This window comes from Aspergillus pseudodeflectus (genome assembly GCF_044049435.1).
Source record: "Aspergillus pseudodeflectus strain CBS 756.74 chromosome Unknown BJX68scaffold_8, whole genome shotgun sequence".
NCBI lineage: Eukaryota > Fungi > Ascomycota > Eurotiomycetes > Eurotiales > Aspergillaceae > Aspergillus > Aspergillus pseudodeflectus.
Window position 1 is genome coordinate 691173 of NW_027263784.1, and position 20529 is coordinate 711701.

The following is a 20529-nucleotide window of genomic DNA, read 5'->3' on the forward strand; positions in this document are numbered from 1 at the left end:
AGGCGGGCTTGTCAAGGACAAGGGTCGAGCCGCCACCCTAAGTTCGAGAGATTGATTGATGATCAACGCAGAGCGGACGCGCTAACGGGTCTGTACCGGTGAGATGTGGAGAAGGCTGATGGGAGCCACAAAGCAGAAGCCGTCAAAGTCGAATTGAGTCACTTTGACGTTGAGGATATCGATATCTTCATCAAACGCAAGGCATGTCAATCGAGTTAGGGAGATGAAATAGGACGGCGGACGGTACCTTTCTTAGGATCTTATCAAATGGTTGGGGCCCGCTTGGTTGAGGGCGCGGCCTGAATTAGGGACTAGGCACCGTGGTTCTCTCCTTCACATGGGAGATGTTATAGGAGGCTATCGTTCCACCAGCGGGACGAACCAAGTGACAGGGCTGGGCTGTGCCTGGCGGGTTATTTGCGCGATACTTTAGTTCAAGTTGTAGGCCGTTCTTAAAGTCTCACAGCATGGATTGATGCCGATTCGTCTCCGATCAAAGAGGTCCGGGTGTTATCGACAATTGGTTATCTTGCCAGGTCCAAGGTGAACGTTTGGCCTCAAGAGCTTGCTCCTCACTGCATCGACGACCTCCATCGATGAAAATGTCGACGTTGGATCTGAGCCAATAGTAGGTTGACGGTGGGCGTCGTATGATCGCGGGAGGCTGCGCTTCCGGCAGTCCGGCTCTTGATGCTGACGATGAGCACCGTATTAGTGATACGGTACTTTCTGCTATTTACCAGAGACTGTAGGGCGGGTTTTCGTAATACTATGTACGATACACCCCGCCTGACAGAATATGACGCAGCACAATTCTTGCTGCATAGCTGACTGCTATTTTCATAACTTTCGCTGTTCATAATCTTCATTAATCGCAGATCGTCAAACTACACGGCGGCCTCAACCTCAGCCATTCCTCCCATAAACTCACGGACGACCTTTTTCGCTCCCTCTGCCGGCTCCTCATACGGTGTCCTCGGCTTCAGCTTCTCTTCCGCTCCCTCAATTCCCGCAAGAGGCGCAGTGAATAGCGCAGTCGCATATTTCGTCGACGCAATGCCACTCTTACACGGACTCTCTGCAAGCGCAGCCTTCCTCTGCAACTCAATTGCCTCTGTCACCTTGCCAGCCGTATAGAGCGCATAAATTTTAGAAGCAGTACGCGGGAACACATTGGCAAAGGCCGCGATACAACCCGCCGAACCCACGCTCAAGCCCCCGATCAAAAAATCAGACTGTCCACCGTACACCGCGAATTCCGTTGCGGGGAATGTCGCCGCCAGCCGTGTGATTTTCCCAACGGATGCGCACGTCAGCTTGACACCAACCACGTTCGAAACACCATTGGGGCTCGAGGACGCGGATTCGCGCACGATATCCGTGATGGTCTCGGAATCGATGTCAACGCCATTGCAGACACCGGGGAAATTATACACCACAACAGGAAGCGGAGCCTTGCGAGCAACATCTGCGAAAAACCGCTTGATAACAGCTGTTGTTGTTGCCTTGCCAAAGTACGCTGGTGGAAGGACAAGCAGATAGTTTGCACCTGCGGCAGCTGCGTCTGCTGCAAGTTCAAGGACTTGCTTGGTGGAGTGTGCACCAACGCCGGCCATTAAAGGGAAGTCGGGTCCAACTGCCTCGCGGGCAGCAGCGATGAGTTGAGCGCGCTCTTCGCGGGTGAGGAGGAAGGCTTCGGAGTTCGTTCCTAGGATGACTAGGCCTGCCAGGCCGGTCTTAGATAGGTAGGAGTAGTATTTCTTCTGCGATTCTAGGTCAATGGTGTCTGTTCCGTGGTCGAAGTATGTCACGGCCGGACACCATACTCCCGCTTTCGGAACGCGGGGCTGTTGACTGACTGCGGGGGTTTGAGAACCCATTGTTGCTATAGCTCAGGTGAGTCGGGTGATGTTTGGAGACTTTGCGCGGTCGCACGGTATGTTCTCGCTTCGAGAGAAACAGAGATCTGGTCAATTAGCTCCAAGAAGTATCGCAATCCCGCCCTATATACGATCATGGCTCATAGTATCGAAGTGGGGGAGCATTGGACAAGGATAATTATCCGACTCGGATGTGGAGTCCGAGCCTCGAGGAATTGGAGTAATAGCTGGCTTATCAGAACTCGTAAATCAGCCCTCCACGGACAACCGACCCGAGAGTAACGGACATGAGCCGAGTTTATGGTCTGGCTACCGTACTACATGAGGTATTCGCTTCTGATATCTATGTCCTACGGACGGGCTTCAGGGTATTTACTTGATATTCTTTATGAAGAGATATAAACCGAGATACGTGACGACGAGAAGAAACGGAACATATGTGGTGAAATCCCCTCACCAACTTCATGAAAACAAACACCAACCCATACATGTCGTTTTCTACTAGTGCTGTACAGGGTTTTTAGTAGACGACCATCTCATATTCAAAAAAGGCAACGTACCGTCACGTCCTCCCACTTCTCCCATCCACGTCCGCGCACTTGAGCCAGCTCTTCCATCGTATATGGCTTGCCCGTTGTGAAGTACCCAGCATTGATTTTGGCATCAATTTCGACCCTCGAGTCGCTGGGGATCATATCCTCAGGAATTGGGACGCGCTCGAGGATCTTGATTCCTGAATCAACAATAGCGTCGTGCTTCATGTTCGACATCGACAGCATTTTGTCGATCTTCTTGATCCCTAGCCAGTGCAGAATGTCAGGCATGAGGGCTTGGAAACGCATCTATGACAATTGTCAGCATCTGCATATCTCGCGAAACGCCAAGTTATACCACTCACATCTCGCACGCCAGCAATATTTTCCGTTCGAGTAAAGTATTTATCAGCAGTATCGCCACCACGTTTGCGGGCGTTATACACCAAGTACTTTGTCACCTCTCCAAGAGCACGACCCTCTTTACGGAAGTAGATAACAACACCACTGCCTCCATTCTGTGCTTCTCGAATCGCCTCGCGAATGCCGAATGCCAGATACGGTCGACATGTGCAGATATCGGACTGGAAAACATCACTACCATTGCACTCGTCATGGATTCGTAAGGCTAGCTTGACATTCTCATCAGAAACTCGCTCGGGGGGTCCGAAGATATAAACGGTCAAGCCACCAATGGGAGGGAGGAAAATCTTAAGATCGGGCCTCGTTATCAGTTCGGGATAGCTACCGCCAGTGTGTTCGAACAGAGTCCGGCGCAAGGTGGGCTCATCCACTCCGAACCGTTCCGCGACTCCTGGTAGATACCATACAGGCTCAACGGCGACCTTGGTAACGCGGACTTCGCCCTGAGAATCTACAACAATCGACCCATCAACTTCGAGTTGTCCATCCCGGACCGCCTCCCCAATCTCCGCAAGTTTCATATTCGCACGGGTGATAGCCATCGTGGGTCGTATATCCCAACCGGCATTGATCTCATCACCAAAATACTTGACGATATCATGCCCAAAGGGATCCATCGACACTATCTTGGTCTTATCGGCCCACGACGGCTGCCAGGGGAAATCGAAAGTTGGTTCCGTATTCTTGAAGTTTGGGAGAAAGTTTGGATCTAAATCACCCGCTGCGATAGCTAGGGCGTTATAGATGCTATAGCTCCCTCCATGGGCACCCATTGCATTGCGACGCTTGAGGAACGCTCCGCTGCGCGAGACGACAACAGGGCCACGAGATCTTGCGTCTTTCGCCCCCCATTCCAAAGGAACAGGATCGATACCGCTTTGGCCGGGGTAGGTAGTTAACTAGACCGATGAGCTTGAGCGACCACTGGGAAATGTGGTTCGTGGCTGCTTACAACGATATGCTTACTGTATCTCGAGCTCGAGGTCGGGGACTGGATAGTGGTAGTCTCCGTTTCCTTGGGAGGGGAATTGGCGTCTTCTTCCACCATTTTGGATAGTTTCTGAAGAGACAGCTTTGCTACAGAAGCTGGAGAAAATAGCAGTAGACTGAAGAACAAAGAGAATGTGAGGAGGAAAAGAAAGAAAGAAGGCGAGGGGGTAAGGTGACCTGCTCCTGCATGTGACCCCAACTCTCCGCATCTTATCTGCTGCCTTACGACACCGTACATTCTTGCTGGCCCAGCCACAAAGTCACTTGATGATGTTGCATTGAAACGCCAATCTTTCCTGTAAAGCTACCTGACAACCATACCAGCCTTTTTTGCAATTTAAGAAGAGCCCCATTGTCTCGAGAATATTCGGAGAGTTGTCGACGGCCCTTATCACGGCTATCAGTGGTTCCCCTCATCGGCCGCTATCAACGGGGCGACAAAGATAAGGCCGCTCCCCACTCGAGCTGCTCAGCTGTGAGTGCAGTGCTGGTAACTACCTGATAGCTTTACGGGCGGCTCCATGCGAGAGAACGAATCTGTCTATCCTTCTAGGATGTGCAAAATTACATTATTATGCTTGTCTGCAACTGTGGCCATGTGTTATAATTATGCCATAATACCATATCAGCTACCTTAGACTCGTGTGGAAAGGAAGAACTTGCTGTGCGTGTGTGTGATGGTATCTCTAGATCTTCGTTTACTTTTGAATATGGCAAGGAAAGCGTCGTAATTCTTCATACATAAACCACAAAACCATTCATCAAAGCCTTTGCTGAAAGTCGGTCTGCCTGAGACGTGGTCCTAGCTGCCCAATATGTTCAGAGAGCAGCGGGCGTCTAAGGTCTAGATCCAGCCCATCAGTCAAAATAAAAATGCCACCCAATACTCAGATTCGTTCACCGCCCAAAGGTTGCCTGGGAACGGGAACTCTTGATTGTCTTCTTAATGATGTCCTCCACCTCGTCCCAGTCCTTCGTGTCAATCCTCTGGATATCTGTGTTGAAGTATTTCTGGATTTGGTTGAGCATGTTCCATTCCTCCCGGTTGGAAACAAAGGAGATGGAGACACCGACACGGCCAAAACGCCCAGTACGGCCGATACGGTGAAGGTATGTTTGGAAATCGGCCTGTCGTTCGCGGCCAGCTGGCTGGTGAAGCTCGGGGATATCCTATAGCAGTCAGTAAGGAGTTTTCCATAGACAAAGGTAACGACTGTCCACTCACGTAGTTGATGACCATGGAAACTGTAGAAACATCGATACCACGTGCGAGAACGTTGGTGGTAATCAGGACCTTGGCCTGGCCGGCACGGAATTGGTCAATGATGGCATCACGCTGCGAGCCCTCGATACCACCAGTCAAGGACGCAACGGTGTGACCCTCAGCGACCATGCGTTTCTCAATCTCTGTCGCAGAGGCACGGGTCTAGCAAACAGTTAGCTAATGCTAAATCGTTGGGATAGCATATTGTAATAGCGCACCTTGACGAAGATGATAGAAGAACCGACGGTTAGAAGACCATAAAGCTGAACAAGCGTCCTGTACTTATCCTCCTCGCTTGCACAGTCAAGGTACAATTGTTTGATTCCCTCCACGGTCAACTCCTCGTGCTGCAGAGTAAGCTCGTTGGCCGAAGGGGCGAATTTTGAGGCATATTGGTGAACATGCGTGGGAAATGTCGCGGAGAAAAGAACAACTTGGATGTCTCGTGGTAGCAGCCTGTAAAGAGTCAATAGACGCCCTGGGAAATGGAGATCGTCTAAGTACTCACGCTTTCACTCGAATGCACTGATCACCCAGACCTTGCTGGTCCAGCATGTTATCAGCTTCATCCAACACCAGAACCTTGAGCTTTGCCGCCACCATGATACGCTTCTTCACCATGTCCATGACGGTCCCGGGAGTACCGACAACAACAGAGCACTCTAGCCTGCTTGGGCGCGCGGTTGAATCGGCGGGAACAGCGGTCCCAATGACCAGCCCTTCAAGGAACTGTCCCATGACTTGGATAACGCCGACAATCTGACGGGCCAGCTCTCGGGTGGGAGCTAGAATCAAGGCCTGCGGGGTCTTTTGGAGCTGTTCAGTAGAAAGGTCCAGGCGACTGAGGATGTTCAGAACGAAGGCAGCGGTCTTTCCGGTTCCTGACTGGGATTGACCGACTAGGTTCTTTGCAGGATTGCCCATCAGCAGAGGTAAAGCTCGCTCTTGGATCTTGGATGGTTTGCGGAAGTTCATGGCGGACAGTCCCTGGAGGATGCGGGGGTCTCTGAGGAGAGAGTGCAAGTCAGTCGCCGAAGCTCAAAAGAGCAATATGACACGGCGAGAACTTACAGTCCAAGATCTTCAAAGTTCTTCACGGAGAAGAGGGGGTTATTCGGGTCGGCTTGGAGATCACTGAGCTTGACCTCGACTGTGTATTCCGGCTCATGGAGTTCCGAGCCGCCCATCTGCCCAGCAGCACCGTCCGTTTGTCCATCATCCGTGGTAGGCTCTGTAGTCTCTGTTGTTCGTCGTGAGATTAGTGTGCGTTGGATGCGATTGAGGTCTGGCATAGCAGTGACGGAGTCATCCGGTCGAGCAGTCTCGGGGTAGCGCGCGTACCTGCGGGTTTGGTTTCATCCGGTTTCGAGACGCGATCGGCAAGAGAGCCGCCAGAGGGAGCGTCGGAAGCCATTGCGTTGGGGTTGGTGAAGGGAAAGGGTCGCGAAACTAAAGAAGTGTTGCAGATTGGGAGGAGGGCGCGGTCAAATTGGCGGGGTGACCTTGAGGGCCGATCAACAAGGGACCAACACGAGACAAAGAAAATGCAACTGTCCAAAGAAGAGCACGCCGTCAGACAGGAGTCGGGAGTTAGGTAGTCTCCACAGCAGCTCAAAGCAAAACTGAGACAGTGACAAGTATGGAAAGTGAAAGAGTATGACAAGCAAAAAACCGCAGTGAAGCAATCGCAAAAGCTGCCAAGACACCAGTTTCGTTTGGGCAAACAACCGAGCGGAATGCGCTAACCTCCAGGCAGAAGGCGGTGGCCGGAGCGGAAATGTACGAAGATGACGTCGCGAGTAATCTATCCCCGCCATCTGCCGACCTCTGGGCAGCAAACGTGGCCTGACAGGCGTATTTGGTATTGTCACAGCAATTTAGCCTGAGGGCTGAGTACCGGAGTATTGCTCTCAGTGTGCTTTCCCCGCTCTCCCGCATTGCCCGGCCAAAGATCGAAGAAGACAATATTCAGACACTGTCGAATGTTTGGTGTGCTGGGCTTGAAGTGCCACCGCAAGAGCCTTCTGCATAAAGCCACCACTACGGTTATTCGACGACACCCTTGATTCGCTTGCTTTCCCTCCTGACGAGATCTCCCTCCGATCTTTCCGCTGTTGCCTTAGATCCACAACTCATATGCGCCCAAGGTTGTAGTAGTCGTCACAGGGACAATGGCAGCCCCCGAGGTCGCTCCTCAATTTGGGGCGGAGTTGAAGGTGAGTGCTGTATCCCTGGTACCGCGTTGCCAGTCATGCCTAACATTTCACTCGGTGTAGGATGCCTTCAAGCCAGTCAACAATTGGGTACGGTCCTCGATGTCACTTCCCCGCATGTTCGAAGCCTAGGCCAAAACGCAGCGAGCGCAATTGCCGTACTCTCGCACCGATGCTAAAATACTACATATAGGTTTCCAATGGGATATCCTGGCTGGAGGAAATACAGCAATTTTACCGAGAGCGCAGCGTGATAGAGAAAGAATACGCCTCCAAGCTCACGGCACTTTGCAAGAAATACTACGACCGCAAGGCAAAGAAGATTAGCCCATTGAGTGTTGGAGATAACCCTGCGATGACGCCCGGCTCTTTAGAAAGCGCTTCGCTTACAACTTGGACCACACAACTGTCCGCGGTTGAAGCGCATGCGGCGGAACGTGATAAGTTCGGAACCGACCTCCTTGTTCAGGTCGCAGAGCCACTGAAACATGCCGCTGTGCAATACGAAGAACTGAGAAAGTGTCATGTCGACTTCCACGCGAAGCTCGAGAAAGAGAAAGAAGCCAGCTTCAGCGAGCTCAAGAAGGTGAAAGGCAAATATGACGGTGCCTGTCAAGAAGTCGAATCAAGGAGGAAGAAGATGGAGAGCGCTTTCGATCATAGCAAGAACAAAGCTCAGACAGTATATCAGCAGCAAATCCTAGAGATGAACAACGTCAAGGTAGCCGCAGTCACCCCTTCGCTTAGTTCTGCCCACTAACATAAACAGAACACTTATCTTATAAGCATCAGCGTTACCAACAAGCTAAAGGAAAGATTCTACCACGAATACGTACCGGAGCTTCTCGATGTGGGTGATGCGGACTGCTGTCTTGTCAAGATCTAGCTAACAAGGTTGACAGGGCTTGCAAGACCTGAACGAGACGAGAGTATCAAGATTAAACGCGCTGTGGTCTCTTGCCGCGCAGCTCGAGAAACAATCTCTAGGGAAAAGCTCAGACCATATGACAAACCTGATTAACGAGATCCCGCGAAATCAGCCTCACCTTGACTCCCTCATGTTCCTGCGACACAATGTTACACAACTCCAGGAGCCAGCACCATTAGGGTTTGAGCCTAGTCCGGTGTGGCACGACGACGACGCGCTCGTTACCGACGAGGCGGCCAAGGTGTTCTTGCGGAACCTTCTCAGCAAGAGTAAAACTCAGGTTCGTGAGTTGAGGGTGGAATCTGACCAAAAGCGACGAGATGTGGAGGGCGCCAAACGCATACGCCAGAGCATCCAGCAAGGGCGCGACAATAGGAATGAAGTGGATGTTGTGAGGTCGATATTCTTCATGCAAGAAGCCTTACATGAGATAGAGCGCAAGCGGCTTACGGCTGAAGTTGAAACATCCACTATCATAACCGTTGTCGGCGACCTCTCCCTTGGCGCGAAAAACCACAACTTCAAATCGCAGACTTTCAAGATCCCGACCAACTGCGACCTATGCGGAGAGCGTATCTGGGGGCTGTCTGCCAAGGGATTTGACTGCCGCGACTGTGGATACACTTGCCACAGCAAATGCGAGATGAAGGTACCGGCAGAGTGCCCTGGAGAACAGACTAAAGAGGAGAAAAAGAAGCTCAAGGTCGAGCGTCAAGAACAGGCCAATGCCGCACCAGCTGTTGATCTCGGTCCCACCAGCGCATCCTCCACGGCGCCATCGCTCGCCCGACAGGATACGATGAATTCCCTGAGTTCTGGATATGCGGTCAGCGCCAATCGGTCCTTGTCGAACGTCGGTACCCAAGAGTCTGTGGCTGAGCTTCCTTCTCCTAGCGCTCCTGCTCCCGCCGCTCCCGCCCCAGCTGCTGCCCCTAAGCCTGCGGTGAAGCGTAACAGGATCCTTGCCCCTCCGCCAGCTCAGTACATCAGCAGTCTGCCGGCCGAGTTACCTGCCACCACCTCGAAGTCCAACGACCGCGAACCCCGCGGTAAAATGCTTTACCCATATCAATCCACCGGCGCAGACGAGGTCACCGTCGTTGACGGTGAGAACGTTGTCGTCATCGAGCCAGACGGTATGGTGCCCTAATATGTGAATTTCTTACAATACTAACAGGAAACCCAAGATGGATCCGGATGGATGCGTGTTCGATCCGAATCTTCGGGTGAAGGTCTCGTCCCCGCTTCCTATGTCGACGTATTACCTGCTCAGACACCTCCTTCCGCTAGCTCTGGTGCTGGCCGACCAGGATCGACTTACTCAAACTCCTCTGCTTCCTTAGCAGGCAGTACAGCGGCAGCCGCAGCCAAGCGCGTGGGCCCGGCGGTAGCCCCTCGTCGCGGAGCCAAGAAACTACAATACGTAGAAGCTTTGTACGACTACGAAGCACGAAGTGACATGGAATGGAGTATGAGCGAAGGAGACCGCTTCGTCCTCATCACGCGGGACAGCGGCGATGGCTGGGCCGATGTCGAGCGCGGCGGCCAAACGAAGAGCGTCCCAGCAAATTACATTCATGAGGTATAGGTAGGTATATGCATAAGTATAGAACCGACGGTTGGCTGCATATCGGTCCCAGATTTTGCACCTTCCTCTGCATTCTCCCCCACCCCAAATCCATACAATTCTGCATCCTTGTATGTTTTGTTTTATCCATGTTGATATACTTGCTGTATGTTTTTGATTGATCTGGTTTTTGACTTGATTTGCATCGTGGAGTCTGGAGATTAGCGGTTTCCTTCGTTTTTTTTTTCTTATTTTTCTCGCCTGTCTTTTCTATCGAGCATTCGTTTTGTATTTTCCATGCGTACAGTATCTAGGTCATGGTCTCGCTGATCGCATCTGCCTCCGCATTTGCATGATGTAGGATAGGAGGAAATAAATTCAAGCCAATCCAATCCAACACGTTACTAAACTGCTAGATATCCAATAATCAGACTAGAAAATTGAAATCGCCAGCAACTCTAATCCAAGTCCCCCATACCCTATCAACCACACTACTTCCCCAAATCCGTACAACCCACAACAAGACCACAGGACCTCTAAAATCTCTTCCCTCCCAACCGATGACCTAACTCGTACTACCTCAGTTTCAACCTCCCTTGTTAGGACATAGTCTCCGGCTCCACTCGGAGGCTGGAGAGACGGGGGTCTGCACTGTGGACCCTGACGCCACACGCATGCAGGCGCGGAGATTCCTCCGCAATCTCGTTCCATTCTGATCACAAGCACTGATGATTCACAATTTCAGACAAGCTGCCACAGCACAGCTGAGGTGAGCTGGCTGGTGGGTTGGGTCTTGGTCGGCCGCCGGTGGGCTGATCGAGCTGTGTTTTTAGCTCCTCAAAGATGGGGCTTGTCATTGGTTGCTTGGATGGCTTCTCCGAAGGGAAGCGCTTTGGAACTGTGAAGCTGGATTTTGCTTACCAGTAGGGATGTGCGTCCTGTGTAGACATTATTGGTTCGATGAGAATTAGGTTGAAGCACCGGGCATAAGAAGCTTGAAAACCTCTGGGTTAGGGGTTGTTTGACATATACTTCAAGAGCTCTCGATGTTAGGGTTATTGGTGCCACTTTCGAATAACACTGTGTTTAACTCCTTATTTCCCGCCTCTTCCTATCCTATTATATTTTTTTCTTTCTTGAGTTCTAGTTCAAGCTAAAGCTAGGAAATAGGTCCTGTTCAACCCTATCAGAATCTCATAAAGTTCATCACCTCGTAATCGTTGCGATCGTGTTCGTCATAAAGAACCCTTCCTCGACCCATCTCCTCGACAACTGAAAAGTTGCAGTATGCATCACTAAAAGCAGACAGCCGCCCTCAAACCCCTATCTCAGGTCGTGATCCTCAGAGAACCATCTCCACTCCTCCTGCATCATGTCATCTTGGAGTCCCCCAAGATCGAAATCTTCCAAGGAAGGGAATGCAGCAGCGCCGCCGCTCCCGTCAAGCATGGATGGATCCCCGTATGGATGGTCGAACGGGCTCACCATCGACATCGAAACGGGAATATCAGACATTGAACACAGCGGCGGGGAGAAAGACCCGAGCGGCAAGTTCAGAGGGGAGAGGCTACCGTAATGGCTTGAGCCCAGCTGGGGAGTGTAATGCTGATGCTGATGATGGTGCTGGTGCTGGTGCTGCGATGTACGTGGAGCGGATGACCTCGCGGTGGGATTGTGAGTGCGGTGGTGCGGCGCTCCCTGTGGTGCGCCTCGCCCTCCTGCTGCTCCCGCAGCTCCGGCTCTGGGAGCATGAGTAGCGGCATCGGAGGATTGAGAACCACGGCTGTATCCCTGGCGCGAAGAGGATTGGGTCGCGGACGGCGGAGGGGAAGATGACGTCGGACGCGGCGCGATTGGGAGAAACGCGGTAGGACTTGAACGAGCGTGTCTGCCAGATGCTCTCTGTAGTGCAGACGAGAAGGGAAAGAAAAGGCAATTAGTAAGAACATCTCAAATTTTGACAAATCTTGCGTGAGATGATGTGGTTTTGGCTTGCTTATGAGAGGATTATTGATGGTATGGTAGTATCTGGTAATGGTGATGCTCTAACATTTTGCGATTGGGACTTTAGCTCTGCCTCGCGCTTGAGCCTGTTGTGCTCATCCGGCGAATTGCAGGGGGTGCAGTTGCATATTGAGCAGGTCGAGAAGGGGCGACCCTTCCGATTGATGCGAATTAACGGTCGATCTGGGAATCATAAGCAAGGCAATTGAGGATAGCGGGTGATGAGAGGAGAAGACGGTGAGAAGAGGAGGAACGCACCATGGTGCTTACAGGTAGAGACACGATGGCCGCGAACGCAAGCTTCACAAGCCCACTTTTCACCGTCTATGAGCATCCCTTAGAGGCGCAGTGGTGAAGGAGAAGGAGGAAGCCATTGCGACGGAGGGAGGGAGCCATACGCTTTTATACGTGTGGATTGTGGATCGCGGATGGGACAACGACGAAATGACGGGGAGGAAATGGAGGGACTTGGGAAAAGGGAAAGCGGAAAGGAAAAACAAAGTAATGAAAGAAAAGGAAAGGACGAGAAGCAGCGCACTCGCAGACCAGACAAGCTGGGACGCTGGGTGCAGCAACAGGAAGACTAGCAGCGGTGCAGTAGGCACTGGCAGCCTTGATCGTCCTGTCGCGTAGCCGCGGTCGAATCGCACAGCCACCGGGACAAGGAGAGCTGTGGATGTCACTCATTTCGTTTCGGACTATGACTCGATGATGGTTAGTCCTGCGTGGTTTTCCCATGTCCGACTCGATTGTGTGGATTTTGTGGGAATCGCAGCTCCATCGCAGGATATGGAAATATCGAGCATTAGATCGTGTGCGGCATTTTCCGAACAAATGATTCTCTGCTGGGTGCTTGCTGGACTTTTGGACGGCCTCAGAACGAGATTCCCCAATTGTCTTAGTTGCAGCGAGGCCGAATGGTCGAACAATTCCCTCATAATACGGATTAGCATCATTCCTGGTCGAGGATCCTCCCTGTCCAGCCGTTGCTTTCCCCTCTGATTATGACGTCCGACTCACTCCTGAGTACCGAGATGTCCATTGTATATATGTTGTCGTTGCCCCAATAATGCAAGTCATAATCCCTAGATCTCCCCTCTCGCAAAGTTTATTTTCCTCTGCGGAAAAAAAAAAGAAAAAAAAAGGGACTTGGGAAGCGCAAGAAAAGAGCTCGGGTCACTATGCGGCTTGAGCTGCAACGAGAGCTGCCGGCCAAAGCACCAAAAACCAATCATATGAAAGTGGGAAAGAGCCGAAATGAATGGAGGTGGCTGAGCAATGTGTGCATTTGCTGCTGTCTGAGGTTTTCTCAAAGCTTATCGCAAGAGCCAATCTGCTGCTGTGGCGCTGGTCGATCATTTGGGAAGCTCTTGAACTCGATTCTCTCTGCTTGCCAGTGCTCGAGGATTCAAGGCACACTCGAGTAAAGTGAGACAGCTGGCATCAGCGAGCACATTGTTTGCCTTTTTTTGGATTCAGTTCCCTCCTTCCCGCAACATGAGGAGCAGCAGCTTTGCTGGACAGAACCTCAGTTGGAGTCGGTCAATTCTGCAACCGCACTGGGGGTTCATTTCGCTCACTTCCCCTTGGCAATGAAGACCTGCTGCTTTCGAGATCCACAGTCGGTGGCTCAACTGGGGTAAATTTGCAGCCCTAGTTCTTAGGCAGCAGCGAAACGAGCCACGGATCAAAAGCTCTCGCACGTTCATTATTCCAGCATTGTGGCCTCAGCTGCTCTTGATTTACTCAATATCCACTCTACTGACTGGGTGAGTTTCTACAACAATGTCGATTTCTGGCGGAAGCAGCCGATATTGGCGAATTCCTAGATACCTGGTAGTTAGTATCTGCTAGTATCTGCTATATATTGCCTTTACATACTCTGAACGCGGCGACCTACCAATAATACCGCTTTCAAAGCCGTTTACCAGTAATCATCTCAACTAAGGTACTAATCCCTGCAGCAGCCTTGCTGACGATCAATCGAGTAAGATATAGACCGCGGGCTCCACCCGCGCCCGCTGGCTTTAGCTTCTCTGATTCAATGCATGGCGGCAGGCGACCCCATAACAGGGATGTCCAGCCGGAGGATCAGTGCTCTCTGTTTCACTCCATGCTTGGCAGTTGACTGGCTCCGCGGTAACTATATGCCAGGCTGAGTACATCGGAACTAATAAGAAACTACCTGGGGTACGCAGTAACGACCTGGAGAACACTGGGCAGGCTACATGCCGCCAATGAAAGTGACACAGCCGTTCCCGGGTATGTTCGCAAACGAAGCTGGATATAATCAAAACCAGGTGTATTAAGAACATTCGATCATTGATTACGAGTCTATACTCAAGCACGGAAACTGGTCAACAAATGTGCCATCCAACTGTACAATCGTGCGGGCTCCCCAACGGGAAGCTTGGGAGCGGTCAGGAGAAAATCACGCCAGTTAGAGAACTCCGAAAGAAATAAATATGATAACCCGCGAAACAATCTGGTGTCCATCTAGATAAGGATGACACCGGCTCCGACCAGAGTTGACAGGATCGTCACCAGCCCGACAAAAGCAGGGGCCATGGAGAGACTGGGGATCTGGAGACCAGCGGCAGCATCGTCAGAGGTCTCAGAGGATCCACTAGCAGTAGAGTCATCAGAGTTGGAAGATGAGACGGTGTTTCCGGCACCATTGGTGGTGTTGCTGGTGGACTGAGTACCAGCGTTCTGGCTACCAGGGCCATCGAATCCCTTACCAGCACCGGCACCATTCTCAAAGTACTTCTGGGCGGGCTTGGGCATAGCGGGCAGCTCGTCGGCAGAGTCAACGTCCCAGTTAGGAGCGTTCCTGGCAGGGCAAGGGTTGGCACCGCCAGTCTTGTTGTATCCACCGTCACCAGTAGGGTTCTCGGTCTTGGCCAGAGCGGTCTTCAGAGCATCGAAGTCAGCGAGCTCAGTCACCTTGTTGTTCTTGATTTCGACCAGACCGTAGTCGCTGGGCTCCTGAGAGTACTCATAAACCAGACCACCAGAGTAGACAGAGGTCATCTTGGTCGAGTACAAGGCCTCGACCTCACCGAAGTCACGCTCGTTGGTGTTGCAACCATACTCGGAGAGGAAGAGAGGAAGACCATAGCCAGTGAAGTTTTGAACCTTCTGGTCCCAGCCGGACTTCTGAAACGAGGAAGGGCTGCACCAGGAGTAGTCGTTGAAGGCAAAGAAGTCACTGCGCTCCTCGTCGGTACCACAGTTCATGTATTCGGCCATCTCGCGACGGTTGGTGTTGACGTCGGCCTAGAGGTCAATTTTCGTTAGTATCATGATTCCAGTTGTCCTGCAGGGTCAAGCTCACAGCAGAGTATCCGACGGGAATTTTGCGGTAGTTGCGGGCGCGGATGTAGTTGCGAAGATCACGAGTCACAGCCTTCACATAAGGAGCAGTCACTGACGATGGGCCGTCGTTGATTACTTCGTTTCCAGAGAAGAAAGCGAGGGTGTTCTTGTACTTGGCGAACTTGTCGACAGTCGCAAAGATGTATTGAAGATAGACGTCGTTGTAAGACGGGGCCGGGTCTTCACGGTTAATGGAGTATAGAGGAGTGTTCACATCTAGCACCAGGTAGATGCCAGCATCAGCCAGGAGGTTCATACACTCATCGTGGTCCTTCGAGTTGTCGACCGAGTAAACACGGATAGTGTTCAGGCCAAGTGCCTTGAACTTCTCGACATCCCGCTTGCAGCCGTCCACGTCGGCGATAGGGTCGGCCAAATCGGAGGAACCGCCGGGTTGGTAGTCGACACCGCGCATGTAGAAACGGGTGTCTCCCTTGAAGAAGGCATTGCCCTTCACGGTGATCGGGGTGATATCGTCGCGGGCGGAAAGCGAGGGCGCAGCGAGAACGGTAGATGCACTCACGGCGAGCGCTGTGGCGATGGTAGAGCCCTTCATCATGTGTAGTGAGAGTCAGACAGAGAATGTTGAGTTTGACAGTCGATAAGGGTGGGCTGGTGATTTAGGTCTTGGTAAATAAGTGTCGCAAAAATGCAAGAGAGCGAGTGTGAGAAATCGAAATCAAACAAGTCCGAACGAGTGACGAGGCAAAGCCTTGAAGTATGAGAAGAAATTGGAAAGAAGGGAGTTGGAATGATGGAAGGGATGAGGAAGGAAAGAAAGAAAACACAGGAGAGACAGAAAGAGGGTGAGAATGCAGTCAAAGGCTCCTGCAGAAGGGGTCGCGAAGGTGGAGGGTTCAGGCCCCAGCACAGGCCCTCCCTGTTTTCCGGAGGACAACCCATGTTACTACTAGTATTACCACACCCCACCAGGTCCCTAGTCGCTCATTCGATATGTCTTTGAATCCTGCTCTGTGTCAATGCTTCGTCAACGTGATTCTCCAGCGGATGCTTCAGTTGTCCTCGTCCAGTCACAACGCATGTACTCTAATTCTTCTGCCTTGCCTTGAAAGACGTGCATCTGTTTCGGCAGCCGAGACAAAAGCAAGACACTGCTATCTACTGATCGAGATCGAATTGTAAATTACATACATACAATAACGATGTTCTGGACAAGCAGCCAATCCCATCTCCGACTGGAGCATTCGTCATCCTGTAACAGTTTCAAGATGCTTTGGCGGAGATCACCTTCTGATGTGGGTAGAGATAGGCAGATCGCCAGGGGAGGCATGGTTTTTCGATGGAATCGCCTGATGAGTGGTCAGTCTCTCCCACCAAGCTTTCACAATGGCCAATTGTTAACAAGATGCGGTGGCAGTGCCTCGAAGAGACGCCCTTAGCAAATGGGAGTTCAAAATGCGGCGGACCAGAAGATGAAAGAATGAAGATGATTCCCAGTTCTGATGCCGCAGTGGGTCTTGGCGGGTCAGGGGACTGGGGTCATTTCAGGTTCTCAGTCCCTGGAGTCCCTTTCCGACCCTTGACGTCGGCCTCACATTCAGAACTGCATCAAGTGTCGACTCCGGATCTTGCTTCTCACCACGGACAAAGTGTCGTTAAGTCTCCCGAAAAGCCCGGAGTATGATTTCCAAGATCCCTTGAAAGTTCTGACTCGCTTCACGAGAAGGACTCGTCCAGTCAGTATTGCCAGCACGTGTTCCACAGCAGGCCTTTGATCCACCGTGCGATATTTATGGACCAATTTATTTATTCAACACATTTCATTTCCAAGGCTGGTCTCACACCAAACTGCCCAGTGGCAAAATCGAAAATCGACTTCCCAAGGTCAAGTCCTGTCTGCAATTGATCCTCCAGCAAGCAGCGATAATACTGCCAACGCATACATCAAATCAAGCAGCGAGGTGCCAACGCGTCCTCCTCGCTTGAACTCTGGAGGACCGTCAACATGCCAGTTGCTCGTGCTCGTCTCACCAAAAATAGAGAAGTGACGTCAAATTCATGGTTACACTGATTCAAGCGAACGAATCATTGTTTGTGATATAAGCACTAGTTTCAACACGAGAGTCCAGGCCCAGCGGCACTCCAGAAGTCATCTTAAAAATCATGCTTGTGAAGCGCGTTTCAGGTTACCTCTCCGAATGACAGAGACAGACAACATCGAGGCGTGGTTCGACTTTGATACCCGCGCGACAAAACAATTTTTCTTGTCGAATCAAGCCAGCTCCACCGTCGTCCAGGAACCTTCACCACTCCAGGAAAAGTCCAGGCCAAACAAGACCGCAAGCAGGCGGTCAGCTATATCTCAAAGCTCATTTATCGTTTCCATCAACGACAAGCCCTATCATGATTTGCAGTATAAGCTCGGATCTAGGCGATAAACCTTCTTGCAATGATTCAGAAGCTCATGCGTCTCATCCCATATCCAATTCTTCTCACATCTATGCCGAGAACTCGCTGTTCGTTCAATCGTTGTAATAGCCTGGGAACCAGGCAAGACGAAAAGAACACCATATGATGCCTGGAAGTACGGTCCACTGCGAGTATGTATGAGTTGTCCGAGCAAAGTATATCGCCCATGCAATTGTCAGTGGTAAGTTAATGTCATCAAACGCCTACTGTAAGGATAAGAGCACTTACTGCACGATGCCATCAGATGGACCAGCGCTCTACTATATTACCATCAATATAACCCGCTGAGCTATGTACCTTCACCAGGAGGAGATACCTGCATATCCGGGATCGATGATTCAAAAATGATTCCGCCATTCTCTGGCAGTCATGGGATTTACAACATTCCTATTATTTGGTTCTAAGGCCTTGAAGATTTACGTCGACCGAGCAAACCAGGTTCAGTTCTAGGGCATACTTGGTTTGAGCTACTTAATACGCACATTGTATATCAATGTCTAGATTTCCGACGACAGCCCTTGCATACCAGCTTTGGCTATGATGAAATCCAAGAGGCCAACTCGTGGCTCGAGAGAAAAACATCCTTTTGGACCTTGGGAAGACAAAGATGCTGAAGGTGTCTAGGCAGATTCGAGCACTTATTCAGCCTGATCTGTCTGAATATTGTGCCACAGAGCCAGATTTTTTGTTGATAGTGCTTCGTCAGGCGTAATTGTGAAGTGACCCCAGGGTATAAGCCTGGGTCACGGGCCCTCTCAATCCGCCTTTGACATTAACGAACCAGGTCTTGATAACCGAGAATCTGCGTTGAGTTTTGTTCAGCTGCTTCAGCTGTTCGCGGGGTGGGGGGGGGAGAAGAGTAACCGAGGTCCAACTCTATCCTCACGGCTATAGAAGGGTTCATACCCAGAGTTTTCATTCTTCATCGATATTGAATATCAACATGGAGCAACTCTGGTCACATATCATCTCATCCTATTCTCCGTTTCAGATAGAATTCATAGGCACACTTCTGGTCCAAATCTTATCCTTCTGGATTCCCAGCATCTGCTATATCTCCCTGGATTACCTCTTCCCCTGCTTCTCCCAACACCACAAACTTCAATCAGCTCCAAAACAACCCACCAGAAAAGACATCGAGCAGTGCCTCAAAGTCGTCCTTCAGAACCAGTTACTTACTTCGGCTCTGCATCTCTCCCTCCTTCTCCAACAAGGCAATCCCGGCTATAGAATCACACTCACACTTCCCACCCTCGCAGAACTCACCCGCGACATAACACTCAGCCTCCTCCTTCGCGAAGCCCTTTTCTACTACAGCCATCGTCTTCTACATTCACGCTATCTCTACAGCCGAATTCACAAGCGGCACCATCGATTTACCGCGCCTATAGCGCTAGCGGCGCAATATGCGCATCCCCTCGAGCAGGTCTTTGCGAATGCGCTCCCAATATCTCTGCCACCGCAGCTTCTGGGAAGCCACATTGTCACGTTTTGGTTGTTTCTAGGGTACGAGTTGCTTAACACGGCGACTGTGCATAGTGGATATGATTTTCTGGGTGGGAAGGCGAGGATGCACGATGCGCACCATGAGAAGTTTAACCTGAATTATGGATCGATTGGCTTATTAGATTGGGCTCATGGGACGGATAGGTTAAGAAAGAGGGATTGATCAAGCAACGCTGGTTGAGAGCACTGGAGATTGCAATTGCGGGGAGGTATGAGTGGCGAAGCCGGCTACAGATTTCTTTGGCCCTTAGGCCGATTCCTGTAGAGTGACGTGGACCTGTATACGCAGAGCCTTGCTCATAGTGCTCGATGATGCTGAGGGGGTAGTGCGCCTGTTCTCGCAGTTGCTCCTTCCCAACAAGCTACGTTTTGATAGGGCCGCGACATGGGTTGCGCTTTCCTTATTAGTCCTTGTCGCAAGATGGCACCGCGAATGGCATTCCAATCCGCCGTGACCTTTGGTCTCAGGTGAGACAATCACACTCGTCTTGAGATCAGATCTTTACGCGCACAAACGCTTTCTACCTGCGGTATATATAGCATTCCTGTGACGGTAAGTGGGAGACGGCGGATGATATCTCCAAACATGTAGTGTTTACTCTAACAGCTTTAGATGCACTATATCCCCTACGCTCTCGGCTATCTTACGCTCATCGCCGGCGCGAAAGCTCGGCACAACAAGCTCTTCACCAGCCATCCCGCGTTCGCTGACCATCCCTTCCCCACAATCCCAATCGAATGCCCCGAGCTAGGTCGGTCAGGCGTTTACCTCGACAAGGACCACACATCCGAAGGCGCGGGCTTGGTTCCGGCTCTTACATGGCCTGCCCCAGCCGATGACTTTGACGAATACATTCTCATCAGCGAGGACCCGGACGCGCCGATTCCCGAATCTGTCATCCATGGGATATACTACCGGATTCCACGCGAGAAGACCGGTGTTCAGAATCCTGATTTCCGAGTTAAGAAGAACAGTCCGGAGCAATACATGCTTCGAGGTGGATTCAAATACGGGAAGAACAGGCATGGCACGGTTTACATGCCGCCTAGTCCCTTTTTCGGCCATGGGCCACATCGCTACTTCTTCGAGCTTATCGCGTTGAACAACTCTCTTGAGACCGAGCCGATGAATGACATGGTGACCCTCGATGAGGTCCGTCAAGCAATTCAAGGGAAAGTTGCCGGCTGGGGCGAATGGGTTGGAGTTTTCGAGAGCCCTTCAACTTAGGGCTTTTGTTGAGTTGGGCTTTTTGACCATCAAGATCATTTGTGGCCTGGTTGTGCTTGTTTCCCAGGGCCTATTTTTATTCCATGAGATTCAATGTCTCAGGGTCTTACAACGTATGTCATTGCAAGGAACTGTACAAACCGTTTTGACATTGCTTCAATATCATTGATTCGCGTTCTTGTCTG

General features: G+C 51.2%; 9 protein-coding genes across 9 annotated transcripts; 3 read left to right on the forward strand and 6 right to left on the reverse strand.

Moving 5' to 3' along the window:
* Positions 1–800: 800 nt before the first annotated feature.
* BJX68DRAFT_230534 (dihydrodipicolinate synthase family protein) lies at positions 801–2242 on the reverse strand. The gene has a single exon (XM_071039211.1). The coding sequence runs from the start codon at positions 1878–1880 to the stop codon at positions 888–890; it is 993 nt and encodes a 330-aa protein (XP_070902484.1). The 5' UTR covers positions 1881–2242; the 3' UTR covers positions 801–887.
* On the reverse strand, positions 2243–4010 carry BJX68DRAFT_230535 (putative GTP cyclohydrolase II). Its single transcript, XM_071039212.1, has 4 exons — positions 3789–4010; positions 2779–3735; positions 2441–2722; positions 2243–2387 (listed from the first exon to the last, which is right to left on the reverse strand). The coding sequence occupies exons 1-4, from the start codon at positions 3882–3884 to the stop codon at positions 2382–2384; spliced, it is 1341 nt and encodes a 446-aa protein (XP_070902485.1). The 5' UTR covers positions 3885–4010; the 3' UTR covers positions 2243–2381.
* Position 4011: 1 nt separating this feature from the next.
* dbp5 (ATP-dependent RNA helicase DBP5) lies at positions 4012–6776 on the reverse strand. The gene is made up of 6 exons (XM_071039213.1): positions 6432–6776; positions 6162–6330; positions 5599–6096; positions 5309–5546; positions 5052–5252; positions 4012–4996 (listed from the first exon to the last, which is right to left on the reverse strand). Exons 1-6 carry the CDS (start codon positions 6502–6504, stop codon positions 4724–4726), a joined length of 1452 nt encoding a protein of 483 aa, XP_070902486.1. The 5' UTR covers positions 6505–6776; the 3' UTR covers positions 4012–4723.
* Positions 6777–7178: 402 nt separating this feature from the next.
* BJX68DRAFT_207408 (putative actin polymerization protein Bzz1) lies at positions 7179–10025 on the forward strand. The gene is made up of 6 exons (XM_071037667.1): positions 7179–7306; positions 7367–7393; positions 7497–8024; positions 8073–8153; positions 8206–9367; positions 9419–10025. The coding sequence occupies exons 1-6, from the start codon at positions 7262–7264 to the stop codon at positions 9817–9819; spliced, it is 2244 nt and encodes a 747-aa protein (XP_070902487.1). The 5' UTR covers positions 7179–7261; the 3' UTR covers positions 9820–10025.
* An 854-nt stretch (positions 10026–10879) lies between these two features.
* BJX68DRAFT_207428 (putative Cu-dependent DNA-binding protein) lies at positions 10880–12420 on the reverse strand. Its single transcript, XM_071037668.1, has 3 exons — positions 12061–12420; positions 11849–11985; positions 10880–11700 (listed from the first exon to the last, which is right to left on the reverse strand). The coding sequence occupies exons 1-3, from the start codon at positions 12134–12136 to the stop codon at positions 11122–11124; spliced, it is 792 nt and encodes a 263-aa protein (XP_070902488.1). The 5' UTR covers positions 12137–12420; the 3' UTR covers positions 10880–11121.
* Positions 12421–13670: 1250 nt separating this feature from the next.
* On the reverse strand, positions 13671–14207 carry BJX68DRAFT_207443 (uncharacterized protein). Its single transcript, XM_071037670.1, has one exon. The coding sequence runs from the start codon at positions 14115–14117 to the stop codon at positions 13830–13832; it is 288 nt and encodes a 95-aa protein (XP_070902489.1). The 5' UTR covers positions 14118–14207; the 3' UTR covers positions 13671–13829.
* Positions 14208–15835, reverse strand: gel1 (1,3-beta-glucanosyltransferase gel1). Its single transcript, XM_071037669.1, has 2 exons — positions 15140–15835; positions 14208–15081 (listed from the first exon to the last, which is right to left on the reverse strand). Exons 1-2 carry the CDS (start codon positions 15737–15739, stop codon positions 14299–14301), a joined length of 1383 nt encoding a protein of 460 aa, XP_070902490.1. The 5' UTR covers positions 15740–15835; the 3' UTR covers positions 14208–14298.
* Positions 15836–18165: 2330 nt separating this feature from the next.
* Positions 18166–19504, forward strand: BJX68DRAFT_207452 (sterol desaturase family protein). The gene has a single exon (XM_071037671.1). The coding sequence runs from the start codon at positions 18554–18556 to the stop codon at positions 19277–19279; it is 726 nt and encodes a 241-aa protein (XP_070902491.1). The 5' UTR covers positions 18166–18553; the 3' UTR covers positions 19280–19504.
* A 33-nt stretch (positions 19505–19537) lies between these two features.
* BJX68DRAFT_263817 (YbhB/YbcL family Raf kinase inhibitor-like protein) lies at positions 19538–20344 on the forward strand (the record flags this gene model as incomplete). Its single annotated transcript, XM_071044785.1, has 3 exons — positions 19538–19584; positions 19657–19669; positions 19730–20344. The coding sequence occupies 3 exons, from the start codon at positions 19538–19540 to the stop codon at positions 20342–20344; spliced, it is 675 nt and encodes a 224-aa protein (XP_070902492.1).
* Between the last annotated feature and the right edge of the window lie 185 nt (positions 20345–20529).

What these genes read in the sequence shown, in the direction of transcription:
- BJX68DRAFT_230534 (XM_071039211.1), bottom strand. Translation starts at nt 1,880, where the DNA reads ATGGGTTCTCAAACCCCCGCAGTCAGTCAACAGCCCCGCGTTCCGAAA.
- BJX68DRAFT_207428 (XM_071037668.1), bottom strand. Translation starts at nt 12,136, where the DNA reads ATGCTCATAGACGGTGAAAAGTGGGCTTGTGAAGCTTGCGTTCGCGGC. An exon ending in CTCTACCTGTAAGCACCATG is followed by an intron (nt 11,986 to 12,060) that starts GTGCGTTCCTCC and finishes TATGATTCCCAG; the next exon opens with ATCGACCGTTAATTCGCATC. An exon ending in TAAAGTCCCAATCGCAAAAT is followed by an intron (nt 11,701 to 11,848) that starts GTTAGAGCATCA and finishes TCTGCACTACAG; the next exon opens with AGAGCATCTGGCAGACACGC.
- BJX68DRAFT_207443 (XM_071037670.1), bottom strand. Translation starts at nt 14,117, where the DNA reads ATGTTCTTAATACACCTGGTTTTGATTATATCCAGCTTCGTTTGCGAA.
- BJX68DRAFT_207452 (XM_071037671.1), top strand. Translation starts at nt 18,554, where the DNA reads ATGGAGCAACTCTGGTCACATATCATCTCATCCTATTCTCCGTTTCAG.
- dbp5 (XM_071039213.1), bottom strand. Translation starts at nt 6,504, where the DNA reads ATGGCTTCCGACGCTCCCTCTGGCGGCTCTCTTGCCGATCGCGTCTCG. An exon ending in GGATGAAACCAAACCCGCAG is followed by an intron (nt 6,331 to 6,431) that starts GTACGCGCGCTA and finishes GACGAACAACAG; the next exon opens with AGACTACAGAGCCTACCACG. An exon ending in AACTTTGAAGATCTTGGACT is followed by an intron (nt 6,097 to 6,161) that starts GTAAGTTCTCGC and finishes CTCTCTCCTCAG; the next exon opens with AGACCCCCGCATCCTCCAGG.
- gel1 (XM_071037669.1), bottom strand. Translation starts at nt 15,739, where the DNA reads ATGATGAAGGGCTCTACCATCGCCACAGCGCTCGCCGTGAGTGCATCT. An exon ending in TTCCCGTCGGATACTCTGCT is followed by an intron (nt 15,082 to 15,139) that starts GTGAGCTTGACC and finishes ATTGACCTCTAG; the next exon opens with GCCGACGTCAACACCAACCG.
- BJX68DRAFT_207408 (XM_071037667.1), top strand. Translation starts at nt 7,262, where the DNA reads ATGGCAGCCCCCGAGGTCGCTCCTCAATTTGGGGCGGAGTTGAAG. An exon ending in TAGAGATGAACAACGTCAAG is followed by an intron (nt 8,025 to 8,072) that starts GTAGCCGCAGTC and finishes TAACATAAACAG; the next exon opens with AACACTTATCTTATAAGCAT. An exon ending in TGTCGTCATCGAGCCAGACG is followed by an intron (nt 9,368 to 9,418) that starts GTATGGTGCCCT and finishes AGGAAACCCAAG; the next exon opens with ATGGATCCGGATGGATGCGT.
- BJX68DRAFT_230535 (XM_071039212.1), bottom strand. Translation starts at nt 3,884, where the DNA reads ATGGTGGAAGAAGACGCCAATTCCCCTCCCAAGGAAACGGAGACTACC. An exon ending in GATACAGTAAGCATATCGTT is followed by an intron (nt 3,736 to 3,788) that starts GTAAGCAGCCAC and finishes TCATCGGTCTAG; the next exon opens with TTAACTACCTACCCCGGCCA. An exon ending in ATATTGCTGGCGTGCGAGAT is followed by an intron (nt 2,723 to 2,778) that starts GTGAGTGGTATA and finishes CAATTGTCATAG; the next exon opens with ATGCGTTTCCAAGCCCTCAT.